General features: G+C 40.0%; 1 protein-coding gene across 5 annotated transcripts in view; it reads right to left on the bottom strand.

The window, feature by feature from the left end:
• Positions 1–21,955, bottom strand: part of PALLD (palladin, cytoskeletal associated protein) — a 426,115-nt gene that overhangs the window by 228,716 nt on the left and 175,444 nt on the right. For all 5 annotated transcript variants that reach the window (XM_045880159.3, XM_045880160.3, XM_045880163.3 and 2 more), the window contains 2 exons: positions 13,123–13,301; positions 97–163 (listed from right to left, as the gene is read on the bottom strand). In XM_045880159.3, the coding sequence (XP_045736115.2) occupies positions 97–163; positions 13,123–13,301 (246 nt within the window). The remainder of the gene's footprint in view (positions 1–96; positions 164–13,122; positions 13,302–21,955) is intronic.

Raw genomic sequence — 21,955 nt, 5'->3', positions numbered from 1 at the left:
TCTTCCTTCGCAGCACAAGGCGCACTGCTTCTTACCCCAGTGATTCTGTCCACATTCTTCGTTGTACAGATAATTGATGGGATCGTAGGCACTTACTGTGGCATGGCTCCAGGGTTTGATTTGAAAGCTAAATTTTCACTCTCAGAATCTGTCGAACTGGCACCTGAGTGAGTGAAAAATAATGATAAATTTAAGATCTGAGTAGTATCTATAACTGCTTCAAGGAGTAATATTTCTCATTTTAAAATAATCACATACGAAGTCTTATGCTGAAATAGGGAATGGTTCAGACCATTTTTACTTGAACTGTTATTTTTCATAAAACTACTTAAAGAAAGATCTTCTATAAAAAGCTTTCTTCAAAGCAATATGGTTTTAATGCCAGATTTACTATTAGTTTCATTTTTATCACTTTGGTCATCATAACCATATTTTTAAGTGGCTTATAAACTATGAAATAAATGTGTGTGTGTGTCTGTGTGCAAAGCATTCATGATTTTAAACTTTAACCCTTTCCCAGGAGATTACATTGTGTGGATTATTAATGACTTCATTACTCATTAATTAGGAGATGCTTTCTGACTCTGATAAATTAGAACAAAATAGTGGCTTCATTCTTGAATAAGAAGGTCTCTGATTTTGGATCATGCTTTCCCAAATTCATTTGCTTCATTACGGTTTTTGAATTAAGGGTCACCTTATCAGGTTTTTAGTCAAAATGCAAACTGTGATAGATTTAAAATAATTGTGATGATTAGAAGTATACTCTTGACATTTCTTTTATGAGACGTATTTAAAATGAGTTAAATTATTTAAAGACACTTTAATATAAAATAATACATGCTTACAGAAAAGTAACCAAACGGCATAGAATTATGTGACATAATACTAAAGACCAGTGGGTACCTTCCTTAATGCCATTCTGCACGTGTTAATAGTCTGGTATCTATATGTCAGATAAATTTAATGTATTAACATACATGTATTTATGTACATATCTCTACAAGTAGAATCACACTATATGTGTGATATCTTTGCAATAAATGCAATATTGCAATAAATTATTGCAATAAATGCAATAAATGCAATAAATTGCAAAATATCTTTGCAATTATTGGTGCTTATAAATACATTTAGAATATATGCATTTCCTCAATTTCTTGGATGGCTGCCCAGTGTTCCGTTCCATGACTCTATTTCTCCTGTCCTTTATTAATGTTTTAAGAGTCAGGTTTAGGTAACTCTGCTGGAATGTCTGCTGTCCCTTCGTATTTACTTCTCTAACTACCGCTTAGTATAGGCTTTCTTCAGTTAGTTCCTAGACCACCAAAATAGATTCTTATCTTGTCTTCCTCTGTCTCTCTGTCAATCTTCAACCGATGTCATTTTTTACTATAGCTCACCCTTCCTGTTTAAAAAAAAAAACAAAAAAAAACCTAAGATAAGGAATTTCAACTCAGTAAATTTAAAAACCTAAACTCCTGCTATTTAGTGGCTTTCATGATTTCCAACCAGATTTTCTAGTTCTATCAGCCAGAACTTCCATGTCCTATAACCCCAAGCCAGAGAGTTGAACATACTCACTGGTGTACATTCCACTAGGTAATGGGAATGCAGCAGTGAAGAAATATACACATACACCCCACACACCCCTGTCCCCGTGGAGTTTACATTTTTTTGAAGACACAGACCACAGACTAAATAAACACATGACATGGCGGTGAGTGAAATGGGAAAGCAAATCAGAGTAGGGGTATAGGGAAGGATGGGCATTGTGTGGGATGCAATGTGAAGTGGGGTGGCAAGGAAGGCTCCATCAAGTTGGGGACTTTGAGTAAAGACCCAAAGGAGGTGGGGGCTTTCCTTTCTTGGTCTTTTCCCATGTTTGTACATTTAGTTATATTATTCACTCTCGTAGGAAACTCTTACCTAGTCTTCTAGATATGATCAGCCTATTAGTGTTTTCTGTGCTCTGTCTTCTCTGAACTCCCCATGTTCTCGCTTATACTACTCAGGTCACTTAAAACATCGTATCTGCTAGAAAACTGTAAGTTTTTGGAAAAATTGAGGTGGGGTTAGGAAGGGAACTACCAATTTTTGAGTACTTACTATTTTGCCTGGGAATCTGCTAGGCACTGTGTAACATTTAATTATTATAATAACTCACCTAAGAGGTGAATTATGTCCAATTACACATTAGAAAATTGAGGAACCAAGAGATTAAGTAATTTGCATAAGGTCACATAACTAGAAAGCCGTGGGGAGAGGATTTTTGAACTTGTGGTCTGTGACATCCTCCATGTGGTATGACCTTCATGTGCTGTGGATGTCTATTCCTCCGAGGCCTCGGCTTCATGCCTTGCTAATGGCAGGCCTTCAACTGGTGGCAGGATGAATGAATGGAACCTTGGGAACTGCAAATGCTTGGATGGGGACAGAAAGTGAACTGAGCAACCACAAAAGAGCAGCATGCTGGGGGACAGCAGTGGGAGGCAAGTCGAGAAATGTACAGTGGGATGCGGAATACAAGGGCCAAAGTGCTTGGACTTTCTGTCTAGGCATCCAGAGTGGTGGGTGGGAAAATTAACCATGCAGGATGAACTGGGGGAGTAGCAAAACAAAAGAGCAGCAGAACCAGCAAACCATCAAAAATAGGTGATAGAGACGGAGAAAGTTTTAACCGTGATGAGGAGGTATGGGACGTGAGCAGGGGAAATAGGAGGAAGAATCAGTAGACTCAGTTACCAGAAAATCATGGGTAACTTGAGACAGATCAGTTTTACTGGAATCACAGGAGCATTAAAGAGAAAGGGAGGGGGAGCAAAAGTCCTACTGAAGTTATCACAGATGCTCTCAAAGTGGCCAGAAATTGGGGAGACAAATAGCTGTCTTTCATCTGATGCCAAACATTTTATTTGTATTTTTTTTTAAGATTTTTATTTATTTATTTGACAGAGAGAGAGAGAGCGCGAGAGAGGGAACACAAACAGGGGGAGTGGGAGAGGGAGAAGCAGGCTCCCTGCTGAGCAGGGAGCCCATTGCAGGGCTCGATCCCAGGACCCCAGGATCATGACCTGAGCCGAAGGCAGACCCTTAATGACTGAGCCACCCAGGCGCCCCTGATGCCAAACATTTTAACTCTTAAAGATAAAATCCCCTCTGATTATCTAGTTAGAATTTTCCTTTTTTTGAAAATTCTTTTTTCCCAATTTTTTTCCAGCTGGTTTTTAGAGAAAGGTAAAGGGCCAAAAAAGGTTTGTAACCCCTGGATAAGAATACATTGGCTAGTTTTTGCACACCTGTCCAACCCTTGTAAATCTCAATGTCACCTTCTGTCTCAGGTGTCAGAGCAGCTCTTGCAGACGGTGGGAGATCAAATCTCCCTATCTGTGCCAGCAAGCTCCCTCCCCACTCAAGACTGACTCTCCCCTCCCTCTCTCCTTCTGTCTCCTCCCTTTGGTCATCTGCTCTGCACCTGCTGGTCAGGAAAGGACATTCCTGTCTCTGGTTACCATTTTTGTATTATCAAAACATCACTTTCAGTTTTTGATGGAGGCTCCAGTCTGGAGGGATATGATCCAGAACCTGCAATTACTATCCATCTATCTGTTCGTCTAATGCTATTTCTATATCGCTCCCCACACACAGTGAAGGAATCAAATGCCCATGATCTCTGTGCTTTTCTGGAAATTCAGTGCCAGTGGAAATGTCACAAAAATGTGCCTGCTGTCTTGCCTTTAAAAGGCGCGCGTGCCCTTTTCATTTAAAATACGTACCCCATTTAATACTTCCTCGTAGGAAAAGACCCAGAAAATGTTCAATAGCAAAAATTAAAGAAAAAAAATCATTTGGAATACCACCACTAAGATACTTTGGAGCATATCCTTCTAAAGTTTATCCCTGTGTACCTATATAAATAATATATTTTAAGAAGATGATGCTATGCCTATTGTTAAATTATTGCCTTTTCCCCCTACTCACTCAATACATTGTGAAATGCCTTTCCATGACATCAGACATGTACTTAATAATTTTCTAATGGCTGCTTCAAACACATATGTGCAGCTTTACCATAATCTCACCATTCCACTAGGAGTGGATATAGTATTTCCATCTCTAAATTCCCCAGGGGCGCCTGGGTGGCTCAGTCGTTAAGCGTCTGCCTTCGGCTCGGGTCATGATCCCGGGGTCCTGGGATGGAGCCCCGCATCGGGCTCCCCGATCCGCGGGAAGCCTGCTTCTCCCTCTCCCGCTCCCCCCGCTTGTGTTCCCTCTCTGTCAAATAAATAAAATCTTTAGGGCGCCTGGGTGGCTCAGTTGGTTAAGCGACTGCCTTCGGCTCAGGTCATGATCCTGGAGTCCCGGGATCGAGCCCCGCGTCGGGCTCCCTGCTCCGTGGGGAAGCCTGCTTCTCCCTCTCCCGCTCCCCCTGCTTGTGTTCCCTCTCTCGCTGTGTTTATCTCTGCCAAATAAATAAATAAAACCTTAAAAAAAAAATACTTCCCCAGGAAAGGGTATAAAATAGCCATACATCAAAATGCCCATTTCCCTTGCACTCATAAAAACACTATGCTTTAATTATTTTTGTCAATCTGGTATCTTCCTTAATAAAAGGGAAAAAAAGGCATATTTCTGAGTGCAAGCAAGCTGGAAATAAGTCATACAGCTTCAACTTTGAGAAATAGGAAGTCTTCAGGAGAGCAAGTATCAACCATTTAAAAATATATGTATATATTAAATAGGTATTGGAGACCTTGAGGGACTTTATGGCATTCATCCTTTGCGCATACTTTGCTTTTCAAAATTTAAGGGGCAAATACACTCTGCCCCCATTCGAGCTACTCATCCTCTCCCTCCCTTCTCTCTCAGTTGCTATAACCACCAGTGCAGCAATAACCATTTAAGACTCCAATGAGACTAATAAAGCAATGCCAATGATTTAAAATTTTATAAATGATGAATGACTATAAAGACACTAAAATGAGTTTTAAAGAATGTTTAACACGGGGCACCTGGGTGGCTCAGTCAGTTAAGCATCTGACTCTTGGTTTCTGCTTGGGTCATGATCTTGGGGTTGTGGGACTGAGGTCTGAGTGGGGCTCCCCACTAGGCATGGAGTCTGCTTGGGATTCTCTTTCTCCCTCTCTTTCCGCCTGCCCCCGTCCCTGCACTTGCTCCCTCAAAAAGAAAAAAATTAATGACATGGGTAGTTGTGACACGTTAAACTTAAAATAAGGTACAAGAGTATGCAGAGTAAAACGTACACACACAGGATAAAGACTGCAAAGATCAAAATATTAAGAGTAACCTTCACAGAGTTGTGGCATTACACATGATTTTTATACCTTCCTTCTATCTGTATGCTCTAAGTTTCTAAAAATAAAAAAATGTGCTATTTTTATAACAGCAATCATAGCTCACACTGTGTGTCAGGAACTGCTCTCAATCCTTACCATAATCTAATTTTCTCCATGCAGAGATGGAGAAAACGAAGCACAGAGCCGCTGAATAGCTATTCAGGGTCATGGAGCTAAGAACTAAGCTAGCCAGAAAATATTATAAAAGTTATTTAAAAATAAATGAGGTGAGGAATGCCCAAAGCTGTGTCTAGACTCCTTGAGCTTCTCGTAGTATTATATACTCAGAGGGGCTTTCCCCGGGTGGGGTGCTCTACAACATCTCCGCATGCTTCAAAATGTCCCTTAAAAGGGGCACATATTTTATCTGATTATTCAAAGCACTGAGAACCTACAAATAAATGTCGCACAGGGTCTGCCAACGTGAATCATGCTCAAGTATTCCTGCCCCTTCTCCACATTTTTCATGCTGCCCTGTCCGCCTCTCCATCCGATTCCTACAAGGTCAGGTTTAATCCCACTTCCTTCATCCCATATTTCAGGATCATCATCCTGCCCTGCCCTCTTGGGAGCTCCTAAAGCTGTAATAATCCAATTTACAATCCATTTTACAATCAGGAAAAGGTGGCAGTGGTGGAAACTTGAGATGTCTGTATTTATTTCACATGCTTACATTTACCTTTCCTATTTCTATCATGAATTTAGGATTATCTCTTTGCCATCTAGTCCTGGAGGGTAACCGCCTCTCCATCTAGCACACATGCGGGCCAGATTCCATCCCCTTTCTCCTTTTCCAAGACTTTGGTCTCATTCTTACTCTCCCTCCCTTCTACATGATCTAGAAGGATTATTTCCATTAGCAAAGAAACATATTCTAGTACTTCTGGTATGAAAACAAGCAAACAAAGTGCAAAAATACCATCTTTCTTGACCCCACCCTCCTTCCCAGATACAGGCCCATATCTCTGCTGGTGGCTGAACAAAACTTCCCCAACACCATCTACTATTTGTTGCTTCTCCTCCCATATTTTGCAAACTTTTCTCAACTCATTCCATGTGATTGTTGGTGCTCTCCAGATTCCCCAAACCCTTCTTGTTAAAATCACCAACAACACCCACAGTTGCTAATCCCAGTGGTTTCCTCCCTGTCCTCATCTGACTGGACTCTGAGGCAACAGTGGACAGAGCTCGCCTCACCCGCCTTCCTGAAACACTGTCTCCTGCCCCCTCCTACGCTGCTCTGACTGGTTGTCTCCCATCCCAGGGGCTTCTTCTTCTTCCTCTCGTTTGCTGGCATCTCCTCCTCTTGGAAGTTCAACATGCAGGAAGGATTATCCCCAGCTCAGACTCAGTCCCCTTACTCTTCCCCATCACATCTTTCTCCCTCATTGGTCTGACCAATAATATGCCTAGTCCCAGAGCTTTCGGTACCACCCACATCCTGATGCTCCCAAAAATATTTTTCTCATCCTGTGCGCTAGACAATATTCTTATGTCTACTTACTGACTTATCTAAATAGGGATTTCAGGGCGCCTGGGTGGCTCAGTCGTTAAGTGTCTGCCGTCAGCTCAGGTCATGATCCCAGGATCCTGGGATCGAGTCCCACATCGGGCTCCCTGCTTGGCAAGAAGCCTGCTTCTCCTTCTCCCGTTCCCCCTGCTTGTGTTCCTGCTCTCGCTATCTCTGTCTCTGTCAAATAAATAAATAAAATCTTTAAAAAATAAATAAATAAAATAAATAAATAAATAGATAGATAGATAGATAGATAGATAGATAGATAGATAGATAGATAGATAGGGATTTCAAACTTGGCATGTTCAAAACGAAGCCCTTACTTCCCTCTGGCCCTAATCCTGTTCCTCGCCGGTCCTCCCCCTTTCAGAGACTGGCAACACAGTACACACAAATGGTAAAGCTGAAGTCCACAGAGTTGTCCCTGATCCCTTTCACCCCGTCACCCCCACATCTAGTCCACCGCATGGCTTCTGGAGCCTACCTCTGAATTCACAACTCGAGTCTGACTCTCCCTCTCCATTATGCCTATTCTCCTGAAGTCCCATTGCTTCTCCTCCATACTCCTGCAAAAGGCTTCTAGCTGGTCTCAGATGATATGCCAGAGCAACAAAATACCATCAACTTTTTTCAAAGAAATGTTAACAAATAATCCTAAAATTTGTATGGAATCAGAAAAGACCCTGAAGAGCCAGAGGAATGTTGAAAAAGAAAAGCAAAGCTGGCGGCATCACAATTCCAGACTTCAAGCTCTATTACAAAGCTGTCATCATCAAGACAGTATGGTACTGGCACAAAAACAGACCCATAGATCAATGGAACAGAATAGAGAGCCCAGAAATGGACCCTCAGCTCTATGGTTAACTAATCTTCGACAAAGCAGGAAAGAATGTCCAGTGGAAAAAAGACAGCCTATTCAACAAATGGTGTCGGGAAAATTGGATAGCCACATGCAGAAGAATGAAACTGGACCATTTCCTTACACCACACACAAAAATAAGACTCCAAATGGTTGAAAGACCTAAATGTGAGACAGGAATCCATCAAAATCCTAAAGGAGAACACAGGCATCAACCTCTTCGACCTCAGCTGCAGCAACTTCTTCCTAGAAACATTGCCAAAGACAAGGGAAGCAAGGGCAAAAATGAACTACTGGGACCTCATCAAGATAAAAAGTTTCTGCACAGCAAAAGAAACAGTCAACAAAATCAAAAGACAACCGACAGAATGGGAGAAGATATTTGCAAATGACATATCAGATAAAGGGCTAGTATCCAAAATCTATAAAGAACTTACCAAACTCAACACCCAAAGAACAAAGAATCCAATCAAGAAATGGGCAGAAAACATGAACAGACATTTCTGCAAAGAAGACATCCAAATGGCCAACAGACACATGAAAAAGTGCTCAACATCACTCAGCATCAGGGAAATCCAAATCAAAACCTCCATGAGATACCACCTCACACCAGTCAGAATGGCTAAAATTAACAAGTCAGGAAACGACAGATGTTGGCGAGGATGCAGAGAAAGGGGACCCCTCCTACACTGATGGTGGGAATGCAAGCTGGTGAAGCCACCCTGGAAAACAGTATGGAGGTTCCTCAAAAAGTTGAAAATAGAGCTACCATACGACCCAGCAATTGCACTACTGGGTATTTACCCCAAATATACAAATGCAGTGATCTGAAAGGGCACGTGCACCCCAATGTTTATAGCAGCAATGTCCACAATAGCCAAACTATGGAAAGAGCCTAGATGTCCATCAACAGATGACTGGATAAAGAAGATGTGGTATATATTTACAATGGAACATTATGCAGCCATCAAAAAATGAAATCTTGCCATTTGCAAAGGAGTGGATGGGACTAGAGGGTATTATGCTAAGCAAAGTAAGTCAATCAGAGAAAGACAAGTATCATACGATCTCACTGATATGAGGAATTTGAGAAACAAGACAGAGGATCATAGGGGAAGGGAGGGCAAAATGAAACAAGATGAAACCCAAGAGGGAGACAAACCATAAGAGACTCTTAATCTCAGGAAACAAACGAGAGTTGCTGGAGTGGGGGGGGTTGGGAGGGATGGGGTGTCTGGATGATGGACATTGGGGAGGGTATGTGCTATGGTGAGTGTTGTGAATTATGTAAGACTGATGAATCACAGACCTGTACCCCTGAAACAATACATTATATGTTAATAAAAAAAACGTAAAAAAAATAGAGATCAGATAATGTGACCTTTCAGTTTAAACTCTCCATAATTAGTGATTCTATTTAGCATAAAGACCAAACTGCTAACAGTGACCACAGGGCTCTATGTTGCACGTGTGCTGGCCATAGCCGAACTCTCCAAGCCACTACCTTCCTGGACTTCCTTCTGCTCCTTGAACACACAGGTTCCTAGCTGCCCCCATCTTAATGAGATCATGTGCATTTTACTCTGTGGTTAAGAGGGCAGACTCAGGAGTCAGACTACCTGGCTTTCAATCCTTGAATCCCAGCTGTGTGTGAGAGATATCATGGACATTTCCTAGCCTCTGTGAGTTTCTGATTCCTCAACCAGAAAATGGAGGTGATTTTTGTAAGGATTAAATGAGATAATCCATGCAAAAATCAAGAACAGTACTTGGCTCCTGGTTAATGCTAAATAAACATTGGCTATTGTTCTTAAGCTATAATTTATTTTGTATCCTTCTAAAACTTGATGTGTAGGACAGTGAAATTTAGTTTTCAACCAGCAGGTTAACTTTTTAGCTAAGGTTTTGTTGAGATTTTGAAGTTCTATAAAAAACTTCCTACTCTCGACAGACCCCACAAATGACTGCATGCTGACACAATAACAGCAACATGGTTTAGGATACAATTCAGTAGCGGTATGTTTGAGTCTAATTCAGTCCTGGAATGAGTAATATAAAAATATAAAATATAAAAAATATAAAAAATAAAATATAAAAATTTCTTGGGGCACCTGGGTGGCTCAGTCAGTTAAGTGTCTGACTCTTGATTTCGGCTCAGGTCATAATCTCAGGGTCGTGAGATTGAGCCCTGTGTCAGGCTCTGCACTGAGCGTAGAATCTCTCTCCCTCTGCCTCTGCTACTCCTCCCTGCACCCCCTCCCCACCCCACCCCCCGCACGCACACTCTAAAAAAAATAAGTAAAAATAAAAATTTCTTACTTTTGATTATAACATGAGCCTAAGAATTCATGAAATTCTCTCCCATTACATGTAATTGTAATTGTTCTTTGGGTAAAAATACACTAAAATCTGTTTGTTTGTTTGTTTAATTATGATCCATACTTCACAAGGCTAATGAGCCAGTTTTCTAAAGCACCTTATATCAGGCTTAGGAGACTCTTTTAAAGATTGATTGATTGATTGATTGATTGATTTGAGAGAGACAGCAGAGTGAGCAAGAACACGAGTGGCAGGGAGAGGCAGAGGGAGAGGGAGAAGCAGGCTCCCCGCTAAGCAGGGAGCCCAAAGTGGGGCTCAATCACAGGACCCTGAGCAGAAGGCAGACTCTTAACTGATTGAGCCATCCAGGCACCCTAGGAGACTTTTTTTTTTTAATATGTGTATAGAATATTAACAGTAAGATTTAATAAAATATAAGAGACTGACTCTTAATGGTTATTCTTACTCTGCCCAGTTCCCTCATTCTCCACAATCTATCTGAACTCACAGATACCCCAAGGCTGGCTGGCTATCGAAGTAAATCCAGTGTTATCACGTGGAAAACTGTACACTGGAAAAAATTCATTATCTTTCTTGAGGTTCTGGCATGAAATGTGCATGGTATATAGAACCAGTGATTAAAAAAAAAAAAAGATTTATTTATTTATTTTAGAGAGTACATGAGAGCACCAACTAGGGGAGAGGGAGAGAGAGAGAATCCCCAAGCAGACTCCCCACTGAGCACAGAGCCTAACATGGGGCTCAATCCCAGAACCCCAAGATCATGACCTGAGCCTAAATCAAGAGTCAGGCACTTCAGCGACTGAGCCACCCAGTCGTCCCAAGAACCAGTGATTACTTTTTGCCTGCTGATATCTCATCTGGAGGATTTCAAAGGCAGAAGAGGACTGGTAGTTCAGGAACTTCGATACAGATTTATTGAAATAAAATTAAAAACCTGGTGTGAATGTTTTAGGTCTACCAGAGTTAGATACCGAAACTGGTTTCACAGGAGGTAGAGAAATATTTTCTTTTATTACATAAAAGTAGGTGTATCTCATATATATATATTCTAGTTAACCTTTTAAGTTAATTTGTATCCTTGTAACACTTTCTATATTTCTATCACTTATTATAACATCACTTACATTGTTTGTTTGTTTGTTTTCTATGTGTCCATCTCTGCTGTTAGACTGGGAACTCCTAGATGCCAGGGAATGGGTCTTTATTATCTGGCACATAGTAGGGCCTTAATAAACACAGGCTGAAATCAGTTGGCAGCCTATTAAATTGAATGTGAGGGGTGCCTGGGTGGCTCAGTCCTTAAGCGTCTGCCTTAGGCTCAGGTCAGGATCCCAGGGTCCTGGGATGGAGCCCCGCATCGGGCTCCCTCCTCGGCGGGAAGCCTGCTTCTCCCTCTCCCACTCCCCCTGCTTGTGTTCCCTCTCTCCCTGTGTCCCTCTCTGTCAAATAAATAAATAAAATCTTTAAAAAATAAAAATAAAAAAAAAATTGAATGTGATTTCACATAACATCTGTAGCATAAAAGCAATGCACACTAAAATTCACCACATTTCCAGCAATGCTGAAAGCAAATAAAGCATTTAATTTTAAGAGGCTCTATCTGAACTTGGATTTCGGAGGCATATCTGATTATCATTAGCAAACAGTTTTCTTATGCAAGTTTAAGTTCCTTTCATTGTATTCTAAACTGCTTTAAGAAGTTTGCAAAACAGCCCCCCCACCCCATGACTAATCCTGCTAACTTATTAAATTTTAAAAGTCTTTTTGTCATTCATTTAGCATTCTGAAATGTATGACACAGTGGTTAAGAATATGCGCCTTGGAGCAAGACTGCCTGGGTTCAAATCCCTGGGGTGACTTTGAAAGAATTGCTTTAACCTCTCTAGGTCTCAGTTTACCCACATATAGAAAGCAGATACTATTAATACCTCATAGGCTTACATGGAAGTTTAAATCATTATGCATGAGCATATGCACACTTATAAGTGTCATGTAAGTATTACTTATTGTTCTATACAAAACGTTTGCTTTCATTAACAGGACACAGTCCCTTGAGGAGCTACAGATGTTTACATTCAAAGACAATGCAGAGGATCCTTTTATTAAAAATAAAGGTTCATACTTCCAGTCAGTGGTAATAATTTCTCTAAAACTACATTTTTTGTCAATTCTTGAAAGAGCTATGAATTATGATTCATATCTTGCTTTTAGCTTAAATAATAAAGAAATTTGGTGGAATTAAACAGTAAAAAAATAAAAAGATGAAGAGTAAGGTAGTGGAGACCTCGAGGATTTTAATCTTTTTTTGTATTTTAACTACTACTTTGAAAAGCAACCAATTAATAGAGTACTCATCAGTTTATGGATTTAGAAACAGTATGTGCGCACTGTGGCTCTTAAAACATTTCCAACTTAAATTATTGGTATTGATCAAACTGCAATAATAATTTAAAGCTATATACTTTCACATCAAGTTTTCTAATTTCCCACAGGCTGAGTCTTGTCAAAAACAAAAGAAATATTCTACTCTCTGCCTATCCCTTTTTAATACAACACTGATTCTTGAGGTTTTTTCTACCTAGTGATTCCAAGTTCAAAGTACATTTAGGAGGAATGACAGAATCTTAACAAAAGAGGAAAAATTCCAGAAAAAAAATAAGAACATTTAAAAATATTCGATCATTTAGCATTTCCATGAATGATTTCCTAAATCATCTATAGTTAGACTCTATCTGACTGATAGACATGGTATTGTTCCCATTCTCTCTTCACTAGAGAAACCAAAAATAAGACACTTTACATTTTAAATAAATTCATGCTCATGTAGCCGAAATGTTTTCAATTAAAAGGAACAAATGTTGACCTTAGACACAGTTGATGTATGCCCAAGTGTCAGAACTGTTCAATTCGTATAAAATTTTCGGGAGATATGAGGTTTGAGTCACACCACCATTACGTTGTTTGTGTTGGAAAAGCATGTTCCCCAGTGAAGCTTGACTCAAGCTCTCAGGCCGTATCTACCCCTTTAAGTCAGAGGCGCCTCTCCTTACCTTCAATGAACACCTCCGCAGACGTGGTGTCTGAGCCGCTGGGGTTTGCAGCCAGGCAGGTATAGCGACCTGTGTCGTCCTCAAAGGCCTCTGCTATGATCAGGGTGTGGAGGTCCCCGCCCTCACTGCGGATCTGAATATCAGGAGTGCTGTGGAGCTCTTTTCCCTCACAGAACCATCTGCAGGCCAAATGGAGGTCAAAGGACAGGAGAGAAAGAAAGGAAATGGTGATGCTTAAAATAATAAAGCAGAAGTAAAAGGCTAATGCCCTGTAATAAGATGCCCATTTGATTAAAAAAAAAAAAAAGATCTATGTCAATGTTACTGAGGGAAATGCTACATTTTAGACCATGAAATTAATGACTAGACAATTCCCCCAGGTTTTCTTTGTAAAGCATCTTGTATGTTTTATCAACCTTGAAATAAGGGATATTGTCAAACTTGGAAAGACCATTTTAGTTAACAAAACAAAAGGAACAGAAATTCAAAGTGTCTTATAGAATGTTTTATTATCATAGATGCCCCTTATAACTTGATTATTCTGACCTTAAGAAAAATAGGAAATATAAACATTATGCTCAAAATATCTAATGTATCAAGGGGGAACGAGTCATCATGTTAAAAAATTACAGGCAGCAATATTTTTGTTGACCCTAAGACTTGTGATCAGCTGAGCAATAACAGATTTAATGCTTTCCACATTTCTGGTATTTACAAAACTTTCTAGCCGAACGCTTGGCCTCCACAAGGTAGGGAGACGTAGGTTGTGCTGTAATTCATTCTTGTTGGTCAGCACTTTGCCTTTCCCAAACAACCAGGACCTCGGTGTAGGAGGCTGCAAGCTGCCAGACCGTTTTAACGCACGCTCTCTCTCACACTTGCCTTATTCCCCCAGCACCTCAAACTCTCAACAGGATTTTTATAAAAAAACAAAAACAAAAACATGAAGCTGCCCTAAAACCTCCCCTAAATGTGATTTATTTTTAAAGAAATATGTAGGAATGTGCCACTTACAACCAAAAGCACTGAGGTCTCTGGGACAATATTGTCCATTTACCTCTTGATCGGCACTCAGATTTCCTCGGAGTCTCATATTCTATAAAATTCTTTGGACTTTGCATCCTTTTGTAAAAATATGGCATCGAAGGCTAAGTTTTTTCTGTATTTAGGTAGCATAGTTTAGGTATTTATCTATATTTAATCTGAAAATAAAACCAGTTTGCTAATACTCTGGGTATTAACTCCAGAAACTGTATTAAAAATTAAATATGGGTTACTCATAGAAGAACAGGGAAGACTTTGGGAATTAAAAGACATTTATCACCGCCACCTTGCCAACAGAGCATCCTCTGCAACACAGCACCTACTACTTCTGAGATGATTGAGAAGAGCAGTATTTCTTGACTCTGGAGCATTTTGTAATTTCCTTTGTCTTTTTTAAGATTTTATTTATTTGAGGGAGAGAGCGAGGGGGAGAGAGAGAGAGGAGCAGGGGGAGAGGCAGAGGGAAAAGGAGAAGCCGACTCTCCATTGAGCACGAGACCAATGCGGGGCTCGATTCCAGAACCCCGGGATCATGACCTGAGCCAAAGGCAGACGCTTAACCGACTGAGCCTCCCAGGTGCCCTGTTTCCTTTGTCTTCAAAAAGCTGCACAGAACATTCAGCCTAGAGTCATCTTCCAGTTCCTTCTTTACTGTTCTCTTTACACAGTCACAGACCAGATCTTCACCCATGAGAACTGACTGGATTAAGTTAACGGATTTCGCCATCTCTAGTGAACTATAGATTCTTCCTCGATTCTGTATCAGATTAAAGCTCTTCCCGCATACATCAGTCTCTAAACTTTAGATCTGTCATTGAAGCCATTCATACACCTGGCCCTGATTTTATTTCCATTTTATCATTTTCCTATACTAATCCTCTGTTTCTATTAAATATTTGCATGGATTTGTTATTTCCTACCTAGTCCTCATGTAGCACTTGCTGACCTTCCTTTGCCTATCCTTTCTCTTCCTTAGAATTTTCTCCTGCCCTCTTCACTAAAGCCCCTTCCTTATAGCCAAGCTAAAGGCTCCTTCGACAGATTAAATTCAACTGAACATATGCTTGTTGGGCATCTTTTATGTGGAAGGCACTGCATTACATATTACAGGTAATAGAATAAAGTCTGGTAAACTCTGCAACTAGTTGAGGACTGTCTTTATCTTCCATGAAAAAGATACAAACCAACACTTGGAGGGAAAATTAAGCATGAAAAATACAATGAAGGTTTAAGAGAGGGCAAGAGTAATTTGCTTTGGTTAGATGTGCTTCATAAGGAAACCACTGTCAGCTACCCAAGGGAGTGTGGCATCTTGTCCTCTAACTCCTGAGTCAGCAAACCCACAGCTTGCAGCCCCATCATCTGTTCTCATATGGCCCATGAGCCAAGAACAGTTTTCATATTTTTAAGTTTTTGCAAAAAAGTCAAAAGAAGAAGAATTTGTGAGATATGGAAATTACAAAAAGTTCAAATTTCAGCATCTATCAAGTGTTTTTTTTTTTTTTTTTGGAACCCTGCCATGCTCATTGACATATTGTCTCTAGCTGCTTCTGCATTATAGTGACAGAGGTGGGTAGTTGCATCAGAGTATATGGCCCACAAATCCTAAAATATTTTCTATCTGCACTTTATAGAAAAAGTTTGCCAACTCCTGCTCTAATTTCTTGCTCCTCAGAGTGTGATCCTTGGACCAGCAGCATCGGCATCATTGGGGAGTTTATCAGAAATGCAGAATCTTGATCCTCATCCCAAATCTACTCAATCAGTTCAGATCCTCCAGGTGACTCACATGCACACAAAGGTTAAGCAGTTCGGGTCTGTGAGGTTTGGACCATACCATCCTGCATCACCGCGTCCTGGCTCTCCCTCTAAGTTATTCACTTCTTTAACCTAGCAACCATATTTTATATGTCTTGTACTTCTGCTCCCTTGCACATAAGTGCATGTAAAATTATGTTCTGTTTCTCCTACCTCTGTACTGAACAAATTTTAACTTATTTTTTTTTAAAGATTTTATTTATTTATTTGAGAGAGAGAGTGAGAGACAGCACAAGAGGGAAGAGGGTCAGAGGGAGAAGCAGACCCCCCACTGAGCAGGGAGCCCGATGCGGGACTCGATCCCGGGACTCCAGGATCATGACCTGAGCCGAAGGCAGTCGCTTAACCAACTGAGCCACCCAGGCGCCCTTAACATCTTTCATTTGACCTTAGATCACATAGCACTTTATGACAGTTTCTGTATTATTTCCTCACACCATTATTTGAGGCCTACCGTGTCTATGCCTTATTTTCCCACCTAGGAAATAGACTTCTTCATTGCAGAAAAAAACTTTTAAACTTTTTTTTTTTTTTTTACTGATCCACAGTGTATTGTATCCTTGATGCTTTAAAAATACAACCTGCTGCTCGTTACTTCAGAATATGTTTCCCATGAAAAACCTAATAGCGAGGGATCTATGGACGAATAGATTTGGAAGATGTTGTATGTCTCACTTCTTGATGTTTGCAATTCACATTTTCTTATTAAAGGCCCTGAAAGTCCTGCAGAGAAGAAATTTAACACTGTCTAATCTAGTATTTACTCAACTTATTTGACCATGAGATTCTAATTTAGCATCTACCAACATTTTGTTCAGTCATGTGTATGCTTTTCTAGCAGTCTTATCATAGAATCTGCAGTTTTCTAAAAATGAATTAAGACAAATATAATCTGAGCAATAAAGATTAAGGAAACAACTGCATTTTTTGTGACAGCCTAACACCTATTTTTGTCTTCTGAAGTGGTTCAGCCGGTCTTTAACAATTGCATATGGTGAAATGGTTGGTGCTTACAAACCATTAGACTGATCTGGTTTTTGCTTTCTAAGCACTCATGCCATTTGTTCTCCAGCTCCATGAATAAAATTTAAAAAGCATCTCAGATTGTAACATAGTGCAGAGAAAAGATGAAATTTGTCCAAATTCAGCAATACGTCAAATTACTATGAGTCATTTGTATTGCATTGACACTCTCAGGGAAGTCAGATTGTTCCTGATATAAGTACCTGTCAAGTGACCAGTTCTATGTTGTTAAAATGTGGTAAGACAGGGTGTGACTTGAGAGGGGGAAAAACTGCAAATATTTAGATGGCAGACTCCCTGTAGCAACAAAAAGGGCAGCATGGTTCCTGGCCAATATTTAGATAAATGTGTGTTTAATTTATGATTGGAACCATTTGCACACTGGAGCTAGCAATGGCCAAGCAAAGAGGCTCAACTGTGACTTTAGGAAAGTCAGCTAGCCTTCCTGGTTCAGGTTCCTCACATATATGAGGACATGAGACTTTATTGCTGTAAAGTTTCACTATTCTAGGGTTCTTGGTGAAATGGAAGGGTTTTATATTCAGGACTGCATTTAAAGTATTTCCAGAAATGATACAGAAAATTCTTCAATGAAAGATCCAAGTAACTAATGGCTTCTCTTCTATGAAATATACTAAATATAATAGAGCTTCTAAGGTTATAAGGATTCCACGATGGGTCCCTAAATGTGTCAGTGGACCCAGCACCTTGTCTTTATAACTACCATGTACTTAACTTCCCACCTTCTACTGAGATCAGTTCTTCATGTGCCCCTCTATCCTGTAACTTCTTCTGGGGCAGAGACCTGGTCTTTTTAACTTAATTCACTAAGTTAATAAGTGTGCTATATGTCCCAGCACAATGTTTGGTATATGGACTATATTAACTATGCCTTTTTATTTTCTGTAATTCTGAGGCTATAGACATCTGGGCCTTGCTGATCCCAGAAAGACTGCCCTTCCCAGGGCTAGCCAATTCCTAAAGAGAGTAAGTGACTCCTTTGGGCACACCTTTCATATGAAAGCTCATCAGTCTGGAGCCACATCCCCACCACCTCTTCTGTTGGGCTCTCCCACTCAGGGCCACTACTGTCCTGCTCTTATCATCCCAGAACCAGAGAGCAAAACACTAGGGGACAGTAGCCCCTAGGCCGCAGAGTTTGCTGCAATTATTCAAACCAGCCGATCTTAAATGTGCTTACCCTGTTTCACCCACTCCTTCCTGTGGAAACTACGGTAAAGCTCTTGCCCATGCCCACTCCCCCGCCACCTCTCTGACCCCTTGCAGGAGGCACCTGGTGACCCCCCTGTAGTCCCCCATGGCATAGCATGCTCTTTACGTGTGGAAACTGTGAATAACAAAATATCTTTCAATGGCAGTCCAGTCCTAATCTGTTGGCCTCATCATACCTGAATAATAATAAAACCTACATTTTAAAGCACTGAACTAATCAAAGAATTAGCTTACAAGTGAAGAAAAGATTGAACAGTTTAAATAGTACCTATTATAGTTTTTGTCTTGAGGAGTATACAGAGAGAAGTGTATCTACTCTCACCTGCTCATACTGAAGTGCATTTAAAAAGCATAAAATTAAACTCAAAATAATCTTCTTCAAAAGAGGAAATCAGCTTTGTCCATTCTTTATGGAGCAGATCAAATACAAATCACTTTCTTGCCTAACCTAAGAGAATTCTGGAGATTTAAAGTTTTGATGCAACGAAGTAGATGGATAAGATGTACTCAGGGCATGTTTGTTTTGCTAGATTTCTTTAAGGTCATACTTCTATCAGTTTCCTGGAAAGGATTCAAAACATTTAGTATTCTTCAAAGAAAAGGTAAACCTCAGGTTTGTTGATTAAATTTTGATCTGAAGTTTTCCTGTATTAAATTCTGTATGAATTTAAGATATGGTACACACACACACGCACGCACACACACACGCGCGCGCACACACATACACACACTGGAATATTACTCAGCCATCAAAAAAGAGAAATCTTGCCATTTGCAATGATGTGGATGGAGTTAGAGTGTTTTATGCTAAGTGAAGTAAGTCAGAGAAAGACAAATACCATATGATCTTACTCATGTGGAATTTAAGAAAGAAACAGATGAACATATGGGAAGGGGGAAAAGAAAAAAAGGAGAGAGGGAAACAAGCCGTAAGAGACTATTAACAAAAGAGAACAAAATGAGGGTTTCTGGTGGGTGGGGGGGTGGGCTAGGTGTGTGATGGGTATTCAGAGGGCACTTGTTGTGATGAGCACTGGGTGTTGTATGTAAGTGATGAATCACTGAATTCTACTCCTGAAACCAATATTGCACTATATGTTAACTAAAATTTAAATTAAATAAATAAAAAATAAATTCTGGTTGCCAGTGCTGCTTAGGAAAAGCAATACTGGTGTGACAAGCTACAATGTTAGGCCTACAAAATAGGACAAAACACAGGCTTGGTCAATGCACGGAACGAGTAATGACACTGTCCTCTTTGCATATCCTGCGGCAGACATCACTAGTTGATGTGAATATCCTTTGCTAGTGAAACCGGATGTCTCAGAATTCTCAGCATGGCTGTTTGGGCAGGGTACAAAGCAACTGAAGTTGAAGTCTAATGAAACACATCTGCCATGCTCAATGTGGTCCCTTCTTGGAAGATACACCCTCCCTTTCCTCCAGATCCTGGAAGCTATTTCTATTACAGGAGTGGGGAAAGGGTTTGGTTGAGAGAGAATGTGTGGAAGTACGTAATAGAGCTGAGAGAGTCTACTTAGGTAAAATTCCACTTGAGGACACCCCTGGACTTTCTTTTTCCATTTATTATACCTGGAAGCCATTGATCTAATGGGTAAGACACTACCTAGTATATTGGAAAGTCAAAATCCAATTAACTACATTTCCATTCTGTACTTCTAATGAATTTCAACTTCAAGCAGACCTTGACCATACTTCATTTTAACTATAAAAATGGTTAAAATATATAACTACAATCTCATAGTTGGGATGAGGACACAGTATCTGGGAACTATGACAGTCATAAAGACTTCTATAAATTCAAAACAAGAGAGAGTGAATATATATATTCAATGCCTATCATATGCCATGTACTTTGCAAATATGGCGTTATTTCCCAAAAACCTGGTGAAATAGTTTTCATTTTATCTTTAGATATAGGCTATTCTCATTTACGTATAAATACGTATAAATACAAAAAAAAAAAAGAACGTGGACAATTAAATCCAGATAATTTCACAATTTCATCTTTCATCAAACGTTTGATTATGGATATAAACAGATTTTAACAAGGTTTACGGATTCTTGCTCTCTAAACTGGTGGACCTGGTAAGCAACAATGTGATTGCCACACAATGGGGAGCTGAGACACAAACACTTAAAAATCAGTGTAGTAAACCCTCATTCAAAAGAATTTAAGAGTTGCTCTTATAGGAGTAAGCCAGTTGAGACTGGTTGTCAGATTATAAGGTCATAAACAGGGCATGAAAATAATCTTGCATTAATTATAAATAAAATGTAAAAGGGTTAGGAGATAGTCATATTCATGCATTCATTTATTAATCAATCACTTATTCATTCATCAAGGGGCTTATTGCACTTTGACTCAAATTCAGAAATGGACTGCGGGTACAGATGTCGGCTAAACTGGGCTTATTTTATGAGACTAGTAGTGGGGCAAGGTAGAGAAGAAAACCCAACTATAGACCTAGGAAATGATGAATACACTTCATCCAATGAATGGAGGCTCTTCTATCACATGGAAGCATGTACTGCTTTCAAAAATCTTTAAAAGTTGGTTATAAATTCATCCTTACAGATTAAGCTTGCTTTGGATCAAATACATAGGTTGCACTTAATTTGTTGGAGAAGGGATAATACTGATGAACTTCACAAGCCTTGAAATTTTTTTTATTCACAAAAGATAACAGGGGAAAAAAAGGACTGTCATATTTAAAGCTCTGTAAGATGGCCCATTTCTTTATATTACCCTGTGCTGGGATTTTGAAATCTACATTGTTTTAATGTATGTATTTCTTCTTGTTGTATAATATCTTTTTCTCAGGATTTGTCAAACATTCCAGCCTAAAAATGAGATGGTGCCAAAAATTCAAGGATCATATTATGGCACCAGCAGGACATAGTAGGATTGAAATTCAAGAAGGTGTTTTACATAGAAAAGTTCAATATTTAATTGTTCACTTTCTACATTTCAAGATGAGGTTAAACGTAACCTCTGATTTGGTCAGAACTCCACTGCTGGAGGAGAGCGGCTCCATCTGACTGCAGTCACACCAACAGCCTGGTTGGGGATCAAAAGGGGTCACAAGGGTAACTAACTCAAATCAGGGGGATCGCAGCTGCTTCTGAAAAAGTGGCTGCCTTTGAAAACCAACAATCGCCTCCATTCTTGGGCAGTGTAAGAGAATTTTAAAACTGACCTCCTGATGTGACCTTCCTTTTTTCCTTCTCTTATGACCCTGGCAACTGGCCGTGGGGCTCAGAACTGTATTTTGGAGCGGGATGTACATCTGGGAAAGCTCAGAACACTCTGGTTCTCCAAGACAGGGCAAGATTGTTGATTTTTAAAAAAAATTTTTTTTTTTTAATTTTATTTATTTATTTGAGAGAGAGAGAATGAGAGACAGAGAGCATGAGAGGGAGGAAGGCCAGAGGGAGAAGCAGACTCCCTGCTGAGCAGGGAGCCCGATGCGGGACTCGATCCAGGGACTCCAGGATCATGACCTGAGCCGAAGGCAGTCGCTTAACCAACTGAGCCACCCAGGCGCCCCAAGATTGTTGATTTTTAGGACAATAAATTCAACTGCTAAACGAAAGGAACTAACAAATCTACTGAAAAAGTAGAATATATACTACCCAGCATGGTATACGAATATTTTATGTTTTAAAAAAATCACATATGGCATCGCTTGGT

Source organism: Mirounga angustirostris, unplaced genomic scaffold (assembly GCF_029215605.1).
Source record: "Mirounga angustirostris isolate CCGP_5_RB_7025 unplaced genomic scaffold, mMirAng1.0.hap1 SCAF_2, whole genome shotgun sequence".
NCBI lineage: Eukaryota > Metazoa > Chordata > Mammalia > Carnivora > Phocidae > Mirounga > Mirounga angustirostris.
Note: the sequence above shows the minus strand (reverse complement) of the source record. Positions and strands in the feature narration are given on the sequence as shown.